This window comes from Pelophylax lessonae (assembly GCF_965119305.1).
Source record: "Pelophylax lessonae genome assembly, chromosome: 13".
NCBI lineage: Eukaryota > Metazoa > Chordata > Amphibia > Anura > Ranidae > Pelophylax > Pelophylax lessonae.
In genome coordinates this window covers 111,715,324-111,736,630 of record NC_138780.1, presented here as the reverse complement: position 1 = coordinate 111,736,630, position 21,307 = coordinate 111,715,324, and the positions used below count along the sequence as shown (strand labels likewise).

At 42.3% G+C, this 21,307-nt stretch overlaps 1 protein-coding gene across 7 annotated transcripts in view; it reads right to left on the bottom strand.

Annotated features, from left to right (window-relative positions):
• The window catches only part of LOC309569543 (ryanodine receptor 3), a 1,308,933-nt gene that overhangs the window by 107,684 nt on the left and 1,179,942 nt on the right, over positions 1-21,307 (bottom strand). For all 7 annotated transcript variants that reach the window (XM_082275412.1, XM_082275411.1, XM_082275414.1 and 4 more), the window contains 2 exons: positions 5,475-5,556; positions 999-2,317 (listed from right to left, as the gene is read on the bottom strand). In XM_082275412.1, the coding sequence (XP_082131538.1) occupies positions 999-2,317; positions 5,475-5,556 (1,401 nt within the window). The remainder of the gene's footprint in view (positions 1-998; positions 2,318-5,474; positions 5,557-21,307) is intronic.

Here is a 21,307-nt window from a genome sequence, read left to right as displayed (position 1 = left end):
TTCATAATACTGTGTTTGACTGCATATTAATTTACCATCAGTTTTTTCTCCAAACTAGCAAACAATATAACAGTTAAAAACAAATAATTTCATACTAGTTATTTGTGTGAAAAGAGTAGACTAAAGCACAACACAATACCAAGTAATTAAAAAAAGCAGGGTCTTTTTAAACATTAATTGCTTTGTCTTCATTAGGGCCAAAATGAACATCGTAGTTCTACATCAGATAACCATGGAATATTATTGCAAAATTATGACCTTGGCCTTGTTCATTAATGCTTGTGACAGCCAGTAAGTTGGCTTTGTGATAATGCTCCCCCAAGCCAAGACATTAATTGCAATTTATTTACAATAAACAAGCAAACAATAGAACGCCTAGCTATGATAATTTTAATTCCCTGGACTACGCATGTATGTGTATTTTTTCTGAAAGAGGAAAATGTTTTCTCATTATGGACAAAGGAAAACAAAGTGGTTCTCCTGTTCTATATGTACAGTAGCTTTTAGTTTATGATCATGCCTTAGATACTATAAAACCGGGAAGTGAATTTTAAAATGAAAATCAAAATAGATGTTTATTGTTGCCTTGAGGCAGCACAACAGAGCATCTGCCAACTAGCAAGCATAACTAACTAGTAGGCCTGGTTCATTAATTCACTTAGACAATCAGAAAAGATTGCCAGCCCCAACTTCAAACCAATACAAAGACAGTCTTGAAAGTGTACAAAAAACATTGTATTCTAGGAATGATATACTCTAGGAACACAGCATTCCTAGATACTGTACATATGTTCTTTCTTTGATTATTTACCAAAGAAAGCAGAAGAGACCTAAATGCCTCTATGAAAGCAGTCCTGGCATCTTCATGTAAAATAAAATGTATCTAGAGAGTCAATTATAAAGCAGTTTTAGGGACAACAAAAACACAATATGCAGGAGACAAATAATTCATAGAAATAACAACAGGAAAAAAAAAAGAGAAATTGTAATATACTCACAAGAGCTTTTCTTTGTTTGTGGACAGCACTTTCCAAGCTTGTTGTATTCTCTGTTCCTACAATCTCAGAGAAGTCACCTAGGCCAACTTCTAGACCATGCTTAGAGCCTTCCTTTTTGGTTTGTATACCAAATATTTCAGGGATGTCAATCTCTCCTTTCTCTCCTTTTACAAGATGGGCAAGTTCTACTGATGAAGCATTTTCAGCGCCATCTGCTTTTTCAGTTTCCAGGACATCGTCATGGATTCCAAACTGAGTAGGATCAGGCATGTCTCCTAATATTTTGGTAACTTTAATGTTTTTGGCCCCTTCAACTAAGCCACCTCCAAACACAGTGCTCCAAAGAATCTGGAATATTCCCCATACTATAGTAAACACAAATTGGAACAGACCAACAAATAGAGTCCAGAAAAAAGAGAAGAAAACTTTCACTAATTCTTTAATTGTCATTTTTTTCACCTTCCTAAACTGTTTACTAATGTTCTTCAAAGTTAGCATTTTTAAGAAATTTGAAGTGTTTTTTCTAAGTGCTGTGCAAGCTACAACAAAAGCAGAAGAAGATTCCAAAGACTTTTCTTCCTCATCTTCTTCACCAACTTCAAGCAGATGATGAGGTTCCTCCTCTTCCTCTTCCTCTGGCCTATCAGCTGTGTCTGACTCAGAAATTTGAGATGCCAGCTGCATTTCAAAAATTGTGTCCTCACAGAAATTTACAAAAAGCTCCATTTTTTCCTGTTCTCCACCTTCATTGACCACATCAAAAATAAATTGTCTCTTGGACTCCTTGACTTGTGGCTTCTCCCACTGTGTCCGGCTTGACTCACTTATCTCAAAATATACTCTCTCTATTCTTTTTGCTCCACCCATAATTTCAATACGACCCAAGTATGGAGAAAAGTAGTTCAGTACACTGTTTGCAGGATCCAACAAACACTGAAGTCGTGAATCATTTGGCATATGCTCTGAGAGATTAGTCAATAGAACAGCCACATTAAATCCAATATCTTTAGCTGGTTCATGGAATCTGTCTACAAATTCAACATAGTTAAACATGTCATTTTCATCTGCTTCAGCACAAGAGAGAAGGAATTCAATTTCAGACTGTGCATACTGTTTTTGCCCCTCCATGGCTTTTTGGAACTCCTTTTTGGAGATAATACCTTTCCCTTCTGGGTCATACTCTTTGAATGCATCAGAGCTAGTCAGGTCTTTCAGCTTTAGGAACATGTCAAAGAACTTAAGTATCATTTCAACATTGCTGGAGGATTCTACAAGAGTGTCAACCATTTGTTTTCCAATAGTTCCATTAACTACGTTGCCTGCAAATTGAAAAATAGAAATATATAAAATTATAAAGACGATAAATAATTATATGAGTGTAAAAAAAAAAGATATACAATAAAAGTGTACACATAGTCAAAACTTTTTGGTTTTAAATTTGGATAGGTTAGGAAGAGGTTAAGGCTCTTGTCAGATTTACTTCCAGAGCAGAAAGTGTAGGATAGATTAGAATGCACAAGAGTAGTCCCCATGGTAATACATCTGGGCCTCCGCGAAGGTAATGTCCAGATAAAGAACCCTTTAGTTGCCAACCCTCCCATGTGTAGTGGCCTAAGGCTCAGATTATAAATAGACGGGGCTCAGTTTAACTTGCTTGCTTGCTCTTCTGCTGGATGGCTCCCTGAGAGGGGGCACTGTTATCTGGGGTCAGGGATTTCTTTATGATAGGAGTCTAGAGTGTAGCATTCTATGGCTGGAAGAAGGAAAGGAACTGAAAAAAATTAGGTTACACTCTGATGAGTGATGATCCTCACTTAGGTGAGGATGAAGTCAAAAGGGCATTGCCACTGTTGTGGTTCTGACAGCAAAAGCAGCATAAAGTCCAATTAAGGGAAAAAACAGATGGACTCCTCCTTGATGGTAATCTGCACTGTAACATTCCTCCACTGGGTACAGGTCCCAGATCTGCTCTCTATTTACTACTCTCATCTAGTTACTGCTGCATTTAGACACTTTTGTAACGTTAAGTTATGTGTCACCACATATGCTGTGGTTGTCTCTATCCATAACATCTATTAGCAAAGAAGAAAATCCTTTACGCTTTAGGTGGACTCAACTGAATCTGCTCAACTGGGGTAGGTCTTTGTGCTGCTCCGTATATGGTGAGGACAGTGGGGGGCCCCATGCTATAAAGGACTACAAGTTACCATGTGTTGGCCTGAGATAGTGAGTAGAGGGTTAATGACCCCCATTTACACACAGGGTTATATTACAGAAGAGGAGATCTCTTCAAAAAAAAAAAAAATAACTATTCCCTCTTATCATCATACCAGGTTTCCTCACTGGAAGATTTCCCTCGAACACTCAAACGTTTTAGATTTTCTGAAACTTTCTGTCGCATTGGTCAGCAGAACCAAAAGTGAGAGGAAATATCCACAATTGGGACAAATCAGATTTAAAAACCTTACATAGGCTCTAACCCTTCTTGCTCTATCCAAAACTAGAACAAAAGAACAAAAAACTCTTGAACACTTAACACTTTTACACTTGAACATTTGTGCTTTATAAATACACATTGTTTCTTCAATAGAGCAAGCATGCCTTTGGAGCTCAAACAAAAACAGTCTAGCCCTGCCTTGTGTACCTTACATGTACCCCAGGTGGAAAGCATATGTGTTAATGTTCTCAATAAACATGAGTAATGTACCATCTGATGTTTTCTATGTGAACTGTTACCCTGAAAACATTGACCTTGTTTGCCATCTGAAAATGATTCCTCACATAATTCGTCTGTTGCCGTGAACCTTGTAAAATCGATATAATGCAAATAAAAGGCAAAGAGCTAATCCTGCATAATCCTGAATTTTGCTGTTTTGCAACATACTTCCCATTATACAACACAGATAGCTATGCATTTGTCATGTTCTTGTTTGATCTTGACTTGTTTTCAGAATTTACATACCAATAAATCAAAAAGATAATAAAAGTCTGAAAAAATAGCAGCACAGTAAGGTATGCCTTCAAATAAAAACTCAAAGGGTATTTTTGTATGAATTCCCATATGGCGTTTACCTCTCTATGTGTAAATATGCAGTTGCCACTGCCCTCCCCAGTCCCCTGGAAAAGTGGGAAACCCATTGGGACAACCCCCATCAAGTGAGCACATATAGGGGTATTGTTAAAACCAGTGGCAATATATTAGACTACAATGGATAGAATCGATTTGCATAACATCAATAGAAACATGTAATTATGACATCTTTTGAACCACTTTAGCACCACAGTGCCTTACTTCTAGAACTTGAAGATACCAGTGGCTGCAGCGCGGCCACCCACTGATCAGAAGGGTCAAAGGAAGGGCTGATAGAGGATTTTTTAGCAATAACACTATGATGCCCAAGGCAGTATGACCTGTGGGCCATCTGAACACCCTATGAATAAAACTTGTTACTGCTGCTACATTTTCTAATCCACTGTTATTTTACAATCCTGCTTTTGGTAGCCAGATCGCCTGGCCTCATGACAGCTATGCCCTGAATTTGTCCTGCTGTTCCTGTTTTTCTTTGCTTACCCATAGGATAGTCACTACACAATTAATAAATTACTTTATAAATAACAGGACAGAATGCATTCTCAGATTCACCAAACACTGAAACAAGCAAATTGGGGATATAATAGACCCCATTGTTTTGCTGGTGGGGGTGTGTGTGGGAAGAGGGGGGACTGTCATATGGTCACAAGCTTTAGTAAGGTTTCATTTGTTTTGTTTGCAGATGTTCATTTATATCATTTAAAGCAATTTTTTTGGCTGAAATAGTAAAGTAGATATTCTGTGAAGAGTAATCAGCCTGTGCAACATATCTGCAAAACAGAAAAGCACATGCAACTTATTTGTGAATATTATTAGTAAAATCCCAATAAGGAAGAATTTGCTTTATCTTTCTTACAAGGGACTGCTGGCTTTAAACCCATAACTTTGTTTTAAGCAGATTATGTATTATCAGTTATCAGTGAGGAAGAAATCAAGTTATGAGTAAGGTGGTCTTTAAGTCTGATGCTAATAATAAGTTACTTGTAAATTCTTTGAGGAAAATATTTTTTTTGCTACCATTCTCTTCACAGCACTTCAACAAGCATGTCTTTTTAAACCACTCTAAATGGAAAGCACCCAACAGCACTGATTAGTTTGTTCTTTTACTATTACATGTAAATATCACTACACCAAATGTTCACATGTAGGTCAGTATAAAAAGCATTATTTACCCAGCTAAAAATGACAAATTAGTAATTTAAACAATGTAATAATAGTAGAATGTTTACTTGTTGGTCTACTGTGTTCCCCATGATCCCAGAGAGGAACATGACTTACAGTTACTAAACAGTGAGTTTAAAGAATACAATTCTTATATGCATCAGAAAAGAACCTGCAAAACAAGAACTAAATACAGAATTTTAAACATATACCAAATATCTTACCTTCTAGAAGAGAGAGCAGCATGACCACCATGTCTTGAAGGAGATCAAGAAGCTGTTTAAGCAGTTCAATCTGGCTAGAGTCCTAAAATTCACAATATAGTTTTGTTTATAACTTATTCAATAGACTCTACATTGCTTAAAATAATCTGCTCATGCAGGTATTTTTGTGGTTAGGAACAAAGAACTGGCGTGTTTAACTGATCTATGTAAGATCCTTGTTATGCAAATGAAAACCAATGTATGGAGGGCTGGATTTATATTTCATGAGCCGATAGGCACAGAAGATCCGAAACCTTAAACCCCACCCGTAATTGTAGGCCACACCTCAAATCAGGCACCTGTTGGGCTGATACAAACACAAAGACAAATGCAGGCTTACATTAAATGTACATTTATGGCACTGATCTGTAAAATGTGGGCGCTACCACATATAAAATCTTGTAAATGAAGTATGTCCCACATTGTTCAGGAAGCTAGTTCCTTGAGAAATCTTCACGGCAGGGATGCCTGTCCTCTTCTTGGCTCTGATGTTCCAGCAGTGCAATGGTTAACAGCTTTAGGTCTTTGGGCAGAACAGCAGTAAAGGTCATTTGACGTTGACCTGTCCAGACCTCCATTGAGAATTTTTTTTATTGAATACACTGCCTGTAACACTATTATAGAATGGGGGGAGAGTCTGATGAATGATGAAATTCCCTCCCTATTCACAGATTGCGTTACAGGCAATGCAATCAATTAAGGAATGGGCTAAAAACCCACTGGATCACAACAAAAGTAGTGCATGCTCAATTTTTTAGAAATTCGCTGCAGCAGATTACATGGTACTGTGTATTTGCGATCTGCATTTTGGGCGTGAACGAGCATGACGACCAGAAGCTATTAACCATTGCAGCACCAGAAGTTCAGAGGCGGGAAGAACCTTTCCTCCCTGTCAGACCATTTTTACTGCTGTTCTGCTTGACAGGCATCCCTGCAATAAAGATTGATCCCGATCCAGCTGCCTGCACAATGTGGGGCATACTTTGTTACAGGTAAGTGATGTGATTGAAGGTGTAAATATTTTATTTTAGCCAAACTTCAGTTTTAAAGCTTAACTTAAGGCAAATACCTTCTTTTTAGTGGATTTCCTCTCACTTCCTGTTTTGGCTATGAGACTGGAAGTGATGGCAAATCTCCCCAATGAGACACAGATGGCAAAAATAAAAATACCTATAGCCCTCCTTTACTCTACCCAAAACGAAAAAAAAAAAAGTTAAACTTTGGGCACTGGTCTGATACTAAAAAAACAAAAAAAAAAAATAAAAAAGTAAATGTATTGTATTACTGCATCACAAATTGTGTATGCAGGTTCCCCCTGGCTACAGCTGACCATTTACACTCTCAGTTCAGCATGCACTGCACTAATCTTTAACCACTGCAGTACCAGTATGTTTCATCCCCTTTATTGCAAGGCTGTTCTTCAGTTTTCAGTGCTTTGATACTTTGATTGAAAAATCAGGGATGAGCCGGGCGTTTGGCTGTTCAGTGAAGATCAAGATTTTAAGGATGTTCAGCAAGAATTCCTCCCGCCAAACATCCCACACTGCATTGCTTGAACCCTCATTGGCCAAGTTCAATGTGCCTGACCTCTGGTCAGGTGCAAGATTTTGGCCAGTGTTGGTTTACAGTAAAACTGCAGCCCATTCACACTTTTTCCACTACGGTACCAAATGTTTTAGCAGGCACAAAGGTATGCATGTTTGCTAATTTTTAATAGCACCCACCTGTGTCTGCAAAAGGCAGTGCGTTTTTGTGCTGCGCAGGAAAACATGCAAATTTTGCACGTTACTACATGGCATGCCCTAAAATGTCATTTTTAAGGCAGAGCTAAGTGGTCTGTAGGTGGTAAAATCACCCCATCACCCCTAAATCCTCCTTCCTAGCACAAATTTTGTTCACTTCCCCCCTCCAAATCCCCCTCCTATCACAAAACCTCTCAATTTTTGCTGCTGATCTGAGAGCGATCCTGTAATGCCTGTGTACAGACAGGAGGAAGAGAGCACCGCCTGCACCTCTTCCTGGCTCCCTCCTTCTCGCCACTGCTATGTGTACTCTTAGGAGATCCAGCTGATGACCTGAAAGTAAAGTGTTGATTGCTATCGCTCTCTGCTTTGCTTGAATGGGTAACTTCTCATTCTGGATAACTTTCTCTTCTCTCCCAGTCTACTGGCTGCACACCGATCACTCCTCAAGACACTCTGCCCAGCCGGATCAATGGCACCTGTGCCTCAGTGTACTCTTGCTGGCAAAACAGAAAGCTGTGTGGGCTGTCCTTAGCAACTGATGACATCATCAGTTGGCAGGATGCAGGCGGGCAGCCCTCACAGCTTTCAGTTTTGCCAGCAAGAGACTACATAGCATATAGGGAGAAGACGATCGCCGGGAGGAGTCATGGATGGTGCACTCTTCCTCCTACAGGATCAATCTAAGATCAGATTGAGCAGGTTTGGGCAGTTTTCTGTCATTTTGCTGCGGCACCCCTGGGGACTCTTCATGGCACCCCAGGGTACTGTGGAACCCAAGATGAAAAACCCTGTTCTAAGGGGTAAATATTACACCTACTCATCCACCAAAAAAAAAAAATGTTAATATTAAATAAACACAAAGACACACTTTGACAAGTCTTTAAATAAAATTATACAAAATAATCCCATGATGTAAAGCCATCATCAGTCACATCTTCCAGTGATGTAAATTGCTCATAGTCCTGATGTCTGACACTTGCTGATATGCAAAAAAAAAAAAAAATCTTCCCATCACTGACACAATGCACTCCACCAAATTTGCTCAGGTCCGTATTTGGTCCCACCTCTTTGTCAACATTTGTCTGTCATTTCTAAACCATGGCTGGCAGTCAGCCGAAGGGAAAGCAATTTGTCAGTGGTCAGCAGGTTTTTTTTTTTCAGTGCATCAGCAGCCATCAGGCATTGGGACGGAGGATGGATTTCCTTGCAGGATCACATGATTGATGATGGATTTACATCATGGGACAATTTGTTTTTTTATTTTCATTAAAGGACTTGTCAAAGTGTGTGTCTGTGTTTATTTACTATTTACATTGTTTTGATGGATGAGTAGGGGTACTACCCCTTAATCCACAAAGAGAGGGGGCCGGTATTTGGGGCCCCCTTATTTTATAGGGGGCTTCCAGATTCTAATAAGCCCCCGCCCACAAATCCCTACATTCACTGGGCAAGGTTGTGGTAAAGAGGTCCTTGTCCTCATCAGCATGGAGGCAAGATGATTTGCCAGGTGGCTCAGGTGGAAGGTTCTCCCGATGATGATGATTAAGCACATTCTTATTGTGTAAAATGCTTCTACCTTGAAAATTGTTGGTGCCCTGTAGTGCTACTCTAGGAATTCTCAATAAAGGCATTTAGAACGAACCATGATGTGAAGCCACTTCTTCTTTTAATTAATTTAAAGGGGGACCCAACACCATTTTTATGAAAACAAAGGTGACAGAGAGAGAGAAAAATTATTTGTGGTAGGAGGAGCCAGCCTCCTTTACTTTGTAAAAATTGTATGGGGACCCTCCCAAAATATGTCCCAGACCCTCAGCCACCTTGATTTCTACTTAATAAAGATAGCTTTCCGGGAAAAGTACTGGCAATTTAAATGGCATTTTATTTCTTTGTAACAGTCAGATTTGCTGCAGTAGGTTGTATACGTTGTACAGATAGAGAGCGATAGAGCTTTCTTTTGGTAGTGTTTAATGAACACTGGGTTTTTATATTCTACTATATAAAGTAAAAAAGATTTAAAAAAAAAGAAACCAGTTTCCTTTGCTGTTTTAAAATCAATTTAAAGTGCCAGGACTGTACGAAAAACCCCAAATGTACCCCTATTTGGAAAGTATACACTCCAAGGTGATTTCATTTTTGGTCACACTTTTTTGGAAATTAAGAAACATTCTGGTATTGAGGGAGGTTAAAACATGACAATTGGATGTACTAGGTATATTAAAGTGGTTGTTAAGCCACTTGCATGACTTTGTACAATCCTCTTCGTTTCCTAAGCCTGTGTGCCTCTGTCTATGTGTTTTATTTTAAAAAATGCTGTATATACCTGATTTCAGTGTGCTGCTCAGCGATCACATGACCAGCCAGCTCTCTCCTCTCCCTGTCTGACAGCTGCAGGAGCTGAAATTCCCCTGCTGACATCACTAGGGAGGAGAGAAGGGGAGAGAGAGAGAGCTCGGCTGGTCACGTGATTGCCGAGCAGTACACTGAAATCAGGTATATACAGCATTTTGTTTAATAAAACACATAGACAGAGGCACACAGGCTTAGGAAACAAATATGATTATTTAACATATTAACAGTTATTTGAGCAGGAGGAGGGGTGGGCGGGCTGTCACACGGAGCTGACAGGCGGGGGGAGGGGGGAGGAGGACAGAGGACACAGAGAACAGAGAGCAGGGCTGCAGATGATGGCGGCATGTCAACTGACCACAGTTTTAGGGCTCAGCAGCCAGGATACACCATGGTCAGTTTACAGGGGGGAGGGCAGAACCAAGCAGAATCAGCCAGGTTTTTTAGGTGATACAGGGGGCCAAATTACACAGCACAAGCACTGTGCTGTATAACAGGATCACTTTTTTTTTTTCTAGGGTAAAAAAACGCTTTAAATATATAGGTCAAAGACAGAGGGTACAGCAGGCAAAGGGGTAAATTTATAGGTTACATACAATCTGAAGGTGGAGATGAAGGAGGTAATGTGCAGAGGTGCAGGATAAGGTAGATGAGGGGTTAATATACAAGTCACATCAAAGGCAGGGTAGGGCTGACATATACAGGAGATGGGGGAATGACAGTAGGGGGTGTATTGTATTATTGTTGGCACTATACTGGATTGAACTAATGCTAAATGGTGGTCACAAGGCCTTTTCTTTCATACACCAATCAGTGTGTGAGAAAAAACGGTACTTCCTGGTTCACCAGTAAGTGTCACACAACTGCTTTACACTCTCTGATGTCATGATTGGTCACAGTGATGGTACAGAGGCACTACCATTGGCTTTGTACCTTTTGCCTGTGATCTGCTGAGTCCAATAACAGTGCGATCACAGAATGGTGCTCATAAAGGAGCACACAGAAGTTTAGCTCCCTTAGGATGCACCAGTAAATCCTCCCCTGACAAATCAAGAGCAGACCAACAGTATGTATATAGTGGCCAGTTTGTTATTAGTATTCTTGATATTATTGATATTAGTATTCTTTCCTATAGCTGTTTTTTTGCACAAAATGAGCATGCAAATGCCCAGACAGTGCTCATATAGGACCCAAAATATTAGAAGGAACCATACTTTTATTAGAAGCATGATGACCAACAATCTCCATTGTTTTGCTGCTTTTCTGTAGCAAACTAGTCAGTACAAGTTTGAATAATTCTATATAACACAAGTTTCTTTACCCTATTTACCTAGAAAGAAAATGTAGTGGTTAAAATACAGTGCTTCCTCCAGCCCGAACTTTCTCATTTGAAGCTGACATCCTGTTTCAATGTTAAATAATTATCTGGGCTAGATTCCTATCACTAGAGTCTATAGGAAGCCCTCAATATTTCCACTCGCCTGCTCGCATTTGGTGAGTGGAAATAACTTGAGGGTGAGCGTGGGGCTGCCTCAAATGTGGGTCGGGGGGGGGGGTTAAATAGGGAGCTGTTCTCCAGGGGAATGGCCAGGAAACTGGGGAAGAAAGAAGAGAGGAAGAGGAGAGCAGGCCGGATAACCCACAGTGGAATCTCCTGCTGTGACACAGCTTAGATTTGAATTGGCTGGCAGCCACAGTCAAACAAAGTCCGCCTCCTGGACCAGATCCTTTGATAGACAGCACACTGGTCCAATGTCAGGAAATTGAAGAAGTGGGATGGGAAATTCAAATCCAAGCTGTGTCACAGCAGGAGATCCCTGCTCTGTGTGATCTGTCTAGCTCACATCCCGGTGATCCCCGTGCACTGGTGAAGCTGCATTTATGGGCATTGATTGATGCTGTGCTGATGAGCACTGGTCAGGCTGCATTGATGGGCACTGGTGAGGCTGCAGAGGCTGCACTGATGGGCACCGGTGGGGCTGCATTGATGGACACTTTTGAGGCTGCATTGATGGGCACTGGTGAGGCTGCATTGATGGGCACTGATGAGGCTGCACTAGTGAGCACTGATAAGGCTGCACAAGTGAGCAATGATGAGGCTGCATTGATGGGCACTGTTGGGTGCATTGATGGGCACTGATGAGGCTGCACTAGTGAGCAATGATGAGGCTGCATTGATGGGCACTGTTGAGGGTGCATTGATAGGCACTGATAGGCATTGATGAGGCGACACTGATGGGGCGGCACTGATAAGCTGCACTGCTAAGCACTAATATGCTGCACTGATTGACACTGATATGTTGCATTGATGGGCACTAGTAGGCTGCATTAATGGACACTGGTAGGCTGCATTGATAGGCAATGATGGGCACTGGTAAAGTTGTTGATAATATTTATTTTTGTAATTTAATTCTGCAAAAAACATTTACCAGTGTAATTTCACAAGATCATTTATGAGGGCGTGTTTAGGGGCGGAACTAGGGGTAGGCAGGGTAGGGTAGGGGTTGGGTGGGGCAACTGGTGGTGAGTAACTCTTAAAGCCTGGCTAGTAACCAGGACTTGACATTTTGAGCCCTGCTATAAGCATATGACTTTGATTCAAACGTAAAACCCCATTGCCAGGATCATCTCTGTTACAAACAATTTGCACTGTTTTACTGGTCCTAACATTTCCTGGAAAATTGTGAGGATGTGTAAATGAGCTACTGATGAGGGGAAACATTTGTGGCCCAACACTGTACAGGGAAAAGCTGCCTCTTTCTTTCCGCTGCCTATTGGTAAATACGGCCATGATTTTGGCCATAGCAGTTGTTTATGCATTATTTTTCAATCTGTACTTTTAACTGTAAAAATTAAAGATAACATTTAAATGCTCCTTCAGTTACATTTTACTGTAGATTTTATTCTATTTAGACTAACAAAACCATACATCAATGTAATAGACAATATTTAATCCAATTTATTATAAAGTAATCATTAGAAGCAATGTTCAATGTTTTGAAGTCGTGCAAGGCTGCCTGTATGGTCAAAAACTCATGTTGCTTCTACTTGGGACTTTACAAGAAAGTCACTTTGGGAAACAATTTAGTATGCTGGTCATATATCATCTACAAATATCAGTTTGGTCACATGTTGGGAAGTGAGGACAAACTTTACCTTCCTCCCATCAATGCATTAAGTAAAATTTAGGGACTGCAAGAGTTAAAAACTTGCCTCCTACTCTCCAACAGGTGCCCAATGTAATGTTTTGTGAAGGTTCTCTGTATAGGGCATCACACTGAGGACAGGTGACATGGCCTACATAAAGAGATTGCTCCCTCTCCCACTGGTACATCTTTGGCCTGGCCCAGCCCTGCTTGGAGGAGTGGTTGCATGTTTGCAGAGGGTCCAAAGGTACTTTTGACTGGAACAGCAAAGGGCAGATTTAGCCATATAGAATCACTAAGGAAATAAAAGTACATCATTGTTTCAGTGGTGCTGCACAGTTAACTCTGTCCTCCAACTACTGCCTTGCCACAATACCAAAGGGGAGCATGACAAGGAGTCCTCTAATAGGAAGTAAGTAAAGACAACCTTTGGCATCCCACTGATAGCAATACCTATGGGCATATGCCTATCGTACCTAATCGTATGGGTTTGCAAATTTATAAAAACATGTCTTATCTTATAAAGTAATGATTAGTGTTGAGCGAACACGGACTGTATTATTCGTGTTCGTACCGAATAATTGGATTTTTTGTACCCGAACACGGACACGGACACTTTACTGTATGTTCGGGTAAAAATCCGTGTTCGGTCGTTTTATTTCCGGGTTTTGCATGCTTTGGCGCTCTTTTCATGGCGGGCTTTCAACAGCCAATCAACAATCGTTTAACTGGTGTGCCTTAAGCCATCCCAGCCATGCCTGCAAATGTCTCAGTAGCTGTGATTGGCCGTCTGAAGCATGTGACCAAGTCTTTATAAGTTCGAGGCAGCCGCAGCGGCGTCATTATGCTGCTTAGATTCAGGGACAGAGCACACATCAACGTGCTGGCTGCTGATTAGGGAAAGATAGGCAGGAAAAAACCATTTGTGTCCGGATAGAATTGAGGGACAGGTCGGAGTGTTTAGGCAGGGCGAGTTGTAGGCATTTTAGGGATAGAGTCTGCTGAATTATATAGGGTCAGTGTCTTCTACAAACTACAATCGATATTGCTGTGTGGGGGGTGGGGTGAATCTGCACTCAATCCTGATCTACGATCTCTTCTCAATCCTGTTAGGGACAGAGTCTGCTGAATTTTAGGGAAACTGTGTTCTACAAACTACAATCGATATTGCTGTGTGGTGTGGGATTGGAGATAGGCAGGTGTCAGTGATCCACATCCATTTTTCTGTGTGTGAGCTGCAGTGAACACAATCTTTTTGGGCTGCAGTGAACACAATCTTTTTGGGCTGCAGTGAACACAATCTTTTTGGGCTGCAGTGAACACAATCTTTTTGGGCTGCAGTGAACACAATCTTTTTGGGCTGCAGTGAACACAATCTTTTTGGGGTGCAGTGAACAAAATCTTTTTGGGGTGCAGTGAACACAATCCTTTTTGGTGTGCAGTGAACACAATCTTTGTGGGGTGCAGTGAACAAAATCCTTTGTGGGGTGCAGTGAACACAATCTTTTTGGGGTGCAGTGAACAAAATCCTTTTTGGGGTGCAGTGAACAACATCCTTTTTGGGGTGCAGTGAACACAATCTTTTTGGGGTGCAGTGAACAAAATCCTTTGTGGGGTGCAGTGAACACAATCTTTTTGGGGTGCAGTGAACACAATCTTTTTGGGGTGGAGTGAACAACATCCTTTTTGGGGTGCAGTGAACAAAATCCTTTTTGGGGTGCAGTGAACAAAATCATTTTTGGGGTGCAGTGAACACAATCTTTTTGGGGTGCAGTGAACACAATCTTGGTGGGGTGCAGTGAACACAATCTTTTTGGGGTGGAGTGAACAACATCCTTTTTGGGGTGCAGTGAACAACATCCTTTTTGGGGTGCAGTGAACACAATCTTTTTGGGGTGCAGTGAACACAATCTTTGTGGGGTACAGTGAACAGAATCTTTGTGGGGTGCAGTGAACACAATCTTTGGGGGGTACAGTGAACACAATCTTTGTGAGGTGCAGTGAACACAATCTTTGTGGGGTGCAGTGAACACAATCATTGTGGGGTGCAGTGAACTCAATCTTTGTGGGGTACAGTGAACACAATCTCATACTGAAGGTTTGAGGGTGCTGCCTGTTCCATACTCCCCCTACTCCTCATCTAGCCTTTTAGGGGTACAAACAATAGTAATTGGGGCCTAGTGTGGTTGTGTACGTGTGATATACATACACTTTTTTGGGATCATATTTTCTATTCCGCTATTTAATCAAAAACCTTTGGGGATCAGTTAAATTGGGGGATAGTCTGTGTTGGTACGTGTGAGAGAGATCCACCTTTCCAAGTTGTTGGGGTTCATCTCATACTTCTGAAGGTTTGAGGGTGCTGCCTGTTCCATACTCCCCCTACTCCTAGCCTTTTAGGGGTACAAACAATAGTAATTGGGGCCTAGTGTGGTTGTGTACGTGTGATATACATACACTTTTTTGGGATCATATTTTCTATTCCGCTATTTAATCAAAAACCTTTGGGGATCAGTTAAATTGGGGGATAGTCTGTGTTGGTACGTGTGAGAGAGATCCACCTTTCCAAGTTGTTGGGGTTCATCTCATACTTCTGAAGGTTTGAGGGTGCTGCCTGTTCCATACTCCCCCTACTCCTAGCCTTTTAGGGGTACAAACAATAGTAATTGGGGCCTAGTGTGGTTGTGTACGTGTGATATACATACACTTTTTTGGGATCATATTTTCTATTCCGCTATTTAATCAAAAACCTTTGGGGATCAGTTAAATTGGGGGATAGTCTGTGTTGGTACGTGTGAGAGAGATCCACCTTTCCAAGTTGTTGGGGTTCATCTCATACTTCTGAAGGTTTGAGGGTGCTGCCTGTTCCATACTCCCCCTACTCCTAGCCTTTTAGGGGTACAAACAATAGTAATTGGGGCCTAGTGTGGTTGTGTACGTGTGATATACATACACTTTTTTGGGATCATATTTTCTATTCCGCTATTTAATCAAAAACCTTTGGGGATCAGTTAAATTGGGGGATAGTCTGTGTTGGTACGTGTGAGAGAGATCCACCTTTCCAAGTTGTTGAGGTTCATCTCATACTTCTGAAGGTTTGAGGGTGCTGCCTGTTCCATACTCCCCCTACTCCTAGCCTTTTAGGGGTACAAACAATAGTAATTGGGGCCTAGTGTGGTTGTGTACGTGTGATATACATACACTTTTTTGGGATCATATTTTCTATTCCGCTATTTAATCAAAAACCTTTGGGGATCAGTTAAATTGGGGGATAGTCTGTGTTGGTACGTGTGAGAGAGATCCACCTTTCCAAGTTGTTGGGGTTCATCTCATACTTCTGAAGGTTTGAGGGTGCTGCCTGTTCCATACTCCCCCTACTCCTAGCCTTTTAGGGGTACAAACAATAGTAATTGGGGCCTAGTGTGGTTGTGTACGTGTGATATACATACACTTTTTTGGGATCATATTTTCTATTCCGCTATTTAATCAAAAACCTTTGGGGATCAGTTAAATTGGGGGATAGTCTGTGTTGGTACGTGTGAGAGAGATCCACCTTTCCAAGTTGTTGGGGTTCATCTCATACTTCTGAAGGTTTGAGGGTGCTGCCTGTTCCATACTCCCCCTACTCCTAGCCTTTTAGGGGTACAAACAATAGTAATTGGGGCCTAGTGTGGTTGTGTACGTGTGATATACATACACTTTTTTGGGATCATATTTTCTATTCCGCTATTTAATCAAAAACCTTTGGGGATCAGTTAAATTGGGGGATAGTCTGTGTTGGTACGTGTGAGAGAGATCCACCTTTCCAAGTTGTTGGGGTTCATCTCATACTTCTGAAGGTTTGAGGGTGCTGCCTGTTCCATACTCCCCCTACTCCTAGCCTTTTAGGGGTACAAACAATAGTAATTGGGGCCTAGTGTGGTTGTGTACGTGTGATATACATACACTTTTTTGGGATCATATTTTCTATTCCGCTATTTAATCAAAAACCTTTGGGGATCAGTTAAATTGGGGGATAGTCTGTGTTGGTACGTGTGAGAGAGATCCACCTTTCCAAGTTGTTGGGGTTCATCTCATACTTCTGAAGGTTTGAGGGTGCTGCCTGTTCCATACTCCCCCTACTCCTAGCCTTTTAGGGGTACAAACAATAGTAATTGGGGCCTAGTGTGGTTGTGTACGTGTGATATACATACACTTTTTTGGGATCATATTTTCTATTCCGCTATTTAATCAAAAACCTTTGGGGATCAGTTAAATTGGGGGATAGTCTGTGTTGGTACGTGTGAGAGAGATCCACCTTTCCAAGTTGTTGGGGTTCATCTCATACTTCTGAAGGTTTGAGGGTGCTGCCTGTTCCATACCCCCCCTACTCCTCATCTAGCCTTTTAGGGGTACAAACAATAGTAATTGGGGCCTAGTGTGGTTGTGTACGTGCGAGATACATACACTTTTTTTGATCATATTTCCTATTCCGCTATTCAATAAAAACCTTTGAGGATCAATTGAATTGCGGGATAGTCTGTGTCGGTACGTGTGAGAGAGATCCACCTTTCCAAGTTGTTGGGGTTCATCTCATACTTCTGAAGGTTTGAGGGTGCTGCCTGTTCCATACTCCCCTACTCCTCATCTAGCCTTTTAGGGGTACAAACAATAGTAATTGGGGCCCAGTGTGGTTGTGTACGTGTGATATACATACACTTTTTTGGGATCATATTTTCTATTCCGCTATTTAATCAAAAACCTTTGGGGATCAGTTAAATTGGGGGATAGTCTGTGTCGGTACGTGTGAGAGAGATCCACCTTTCCAAGTTGTTGGGGTTCATCTCATACTTCTGAAGGTTTGAGGGTGCTGCCTGTTCCATACCCCCCCTACTCCTCATCTAGCCTTTTAGGGGTACAAACAATAGTAATTGGGGCCTAGTGTGGTTGTGTACGTGCGAGATACATACACTTTTTTTGATCATATTTCCTATTCCGCTATTCAATAAAAACCTTTGAGGATCAATTGAATTGCGGGATAGTCTGTGTCGGTACGTGTGAGAGAGATCCACCTTTCCAAGTTGTTGGGGTTCATCTCATACTTCTGAAGGTTTGAGGGTGCTGCCTGTTCCATACCCCCCCTACTCCTCATCTAGCCTTTTAGGGGTACAAACAATAGTAATTGGGGCCCAGTGTGGTTGTGTACGTGTGATATACATACACTTTTTTTGGATCATATTTTCTATTCCGCTATTTAATTTAACTGGGCCTCCATGCGAGACCTGTGTGCCTTGTTGCGCTGTTTTGAGTACTCCACCAACATGGCCAGTGGCAATGACGCCGTTCTCAGCTTAACTATCCCACTTCTATGCCTCCTTGAAAAAACAATTCGGGCGATGATGGAAGAGGATGTGGCACAGGATGAGGAGGAGGAGGAGGATGAAGAGGTAACATTTCCAAGGCTTTCAGGGCAGTCATTCGCAAGGGGCTCCGAGGGTGGGTTCCTGCACACGCAAACGCCAGGGACGCAATTGTCCAGCAGGGGCACAGTTCTGGAGGATGAGGAGGATGAGGAGGAGGAGGAGCTGGAGGAGGAGATGGAACCATGTTCACAGCAGGGTGGCACCCAGGCCAGCTCATGGCCATCACTGGTGCGTGGCTGGGGGGATACAGAGGACACGGACGATACACCTCCCACAGAGGACAGCCTTTCGTTGCCTCTGGGCAGCCTGGCACACATGAGCGATTACATGCTGCAGTGTCTCCACAACGACCGCCGAGTTACCCACATTCTAACTTGTGCTGATTACTGGGTGGCCACGCTGCTGGATCCCCGTTACAAGGACAACATACCGTCCTTAATTCACTCACTGGAGCGCGATCGCAAGATGCGCGAGTACAAGCGCACGCTGGTAGACGCCATGCTGCTGGCATTCCCATCTGACAGCGGGGCCACAGTGGAAGCACAAGGCAGAGGAGGAGGAGGAGGAGGTCGCCAACGCAACCAGGGCACCGCCAGCACCTCAGAAGGCAGGGTTAGCATGGCCGAAATGTGGAAAAGCTTTGTCAGCACGCCACAACAAACAGCAGCACCAGCAGCTCAGATGGAACGTCTTAGCAGGAGGCAGCATTTTACCAACATGGTGGAGCAGTATGTGTGCACACGCCTACATGTAGTGAATGACGGGTCTGCCCCCTTCAACTTCTGGGTCTCCAAATTGGGCACATGGCCTGAGCTTGCCCTTTACGCCTTGGAGGTGCTGGCGTGCCCTGCAGCCAGTGTATTATCTGAACGGGTATTTAGCACGGCTGGGGGCGTTATAACAGACAAGCGCAGCCGCCTGTCCAGAGACAATGTGGACAAGCTCACGTTCATTAAAATGAACCAGGCATGGATCCCACGGGACTTTTCCGTACCTTATGCAGAATAGCAATGGATACCGACCTTACCCACCCATTGTTCCATTTTTGCTCTTTCTCACTCTTTTGGGGTGTACCCTCATTTAAAATTTTTGAAAAGAAGCAGTGTTGGCTACCTCGTCCTCCTCCTCAGGGCCAGATTAATGTAGGGGCTATTGGAGCTGCAGCTCCAGGCCCCTACCTTTTATATAGGCCCCGGGTTGGCCATATTCACTGTTACCGCTCTTCTGTCACTTGTAAACACAGAAGTCTGGCTTCTATGCTCGCTTCCCCAGGCAGCACCCTCAGAACCTCCCCACACAGCGTGAAGGCCGGACAAGGAGGGACAGTTGGCGATGCATGGATGTGTTTATGGGCTTCAGAGACAGCATCCCATGTTGAATTAGGCATGCATGGCTGCACCCTTCCTCCTCTGGGTGCATGGCAAGGCACGGCCCTTAAGGCCCTTCAAAATCCTCAGCACCAAGCCCATGATGCTGTTAATCCGGCCCTGGTCCTCCTCCACCGCCGCTTCCACCTACACCGCCCATAGGTGTGCGCAGCCTATTGCATTAAGGTGTGCACCCCAAAGTTGAAATACACATGCATGTGTTTGCCAGCAGGGAGAGTAATGTATCGGGGCCATGTACCTGTAGGCAAGGAGAAATAGAGCAGAGCAGGTCCCAGGGAGATCTTTCCCATCTCCTCACTGGCAATGCTATGTGCCCTAGGTGATTAGGGTGTGCCCAGGCACACCCAGCACACCCTGTGCGCACGCCTATGTCACCGCCACATCCACCACCACCTCAACCTCCCTCCTACTCCATATGGGCCTCGTCCTTCAGAGATGAAGAAGAACATTGTTTTATTTTTCTGTTTTTTTTTGTTGTTTTAAGTTATTTCCCTATCCACATTTGTTTGCAGAGCACTTGCCATGCTCTTAATTACGTTTTGCTGCCATTTGCAGCACTCTAGCCCTTTCCTTTGGTGTTTTAGAGCCATTTTAGTGCCTTAAAGTTCGGGTCCCCATTGACTTCAATGGGGTTCGGTGTCCGGGAAAAGTTCGGTAAAAGTCCGGGACACGGACCCGGACTTTTTTTTAAAGTTCGGCCGAACCCGTCGAACACGGACATCTAGGTGTTCGCTCAACCCTAGTAATGATATATCGAGGTATTTTTATCATTTAGAAAAATAGCGGCATGACACAGGTATGTCTATTGAACAGAAAGTTAGGAATTAAAATCAATCTCCTTTTTAGAAAATTGCTAAGAAATTGGAACAGTCTTTACAACTCAACATCTGTGCCCCTCTGTAGGCAGTGAAACTCAGTAAAGATGCTTTGCTCTGTGGTTTTGGATTCCAGTGTCCCCAATACCATCTCAGAAAGTACTGCACATGTGGGCACAGTTGGAGTGAATGGGGCAATATATGTGCTAGCAAACACTGATGAAGAAAGATGTTGTGTGGGTGGTACTTGCAGAATCATGAACTTAGAAGCCAAGATGACTGGTAAAGAGGCCAGTTTTTTTTTTTTCTTTACACAAGTTTAAGATTAATCTGATGACTATATAACTTCACTAACTTCACTAATTGTGCTATTACAACTGATCCACATGTTCTTTTATTGTATCCCCTCCTGTTCCATGTATGGCTTTTATTTCCAATGATCCAAGGCATGGGGCCAGAGTCCAGTCCGTTTAATTACAGAATAATTACACATATGACATGTCTAATATCAAAATAAGTGTTTAGACAGTGTAATTAGCCTTATACATTGAAATTATTATTCTGTTATTATTTAGGGCTTTGCTGTTTTCCCTCAAAAAATTCAGGTAATAAGTTTGGTATGAAACGTTACAGGAAACATTTGTGATTTCAGTAACAAAATGCTTTGTACGATAATTTTGATGAATAAAGCCTATTCTTTTAATAAATAAAAGTTCACTGACAAATTGTTGCACAAGCTTTGTGTAACTGTTCATTATAAAAGTATTTGATGGCAGACAAGACTCAGGTGTTTTGTTGCAGGCAATATAGAATTGTTTCCTCTGTAAGCACGGTAATCCTACTTGGACCTTAAAGAGCAACTTCACACAAAATTAAATTCTTCTCAAATGAGATGAAGCAAAATCTCCACTAGGTTTCCACTGTCTAGAATGTTGGCAAGGGGATCTCT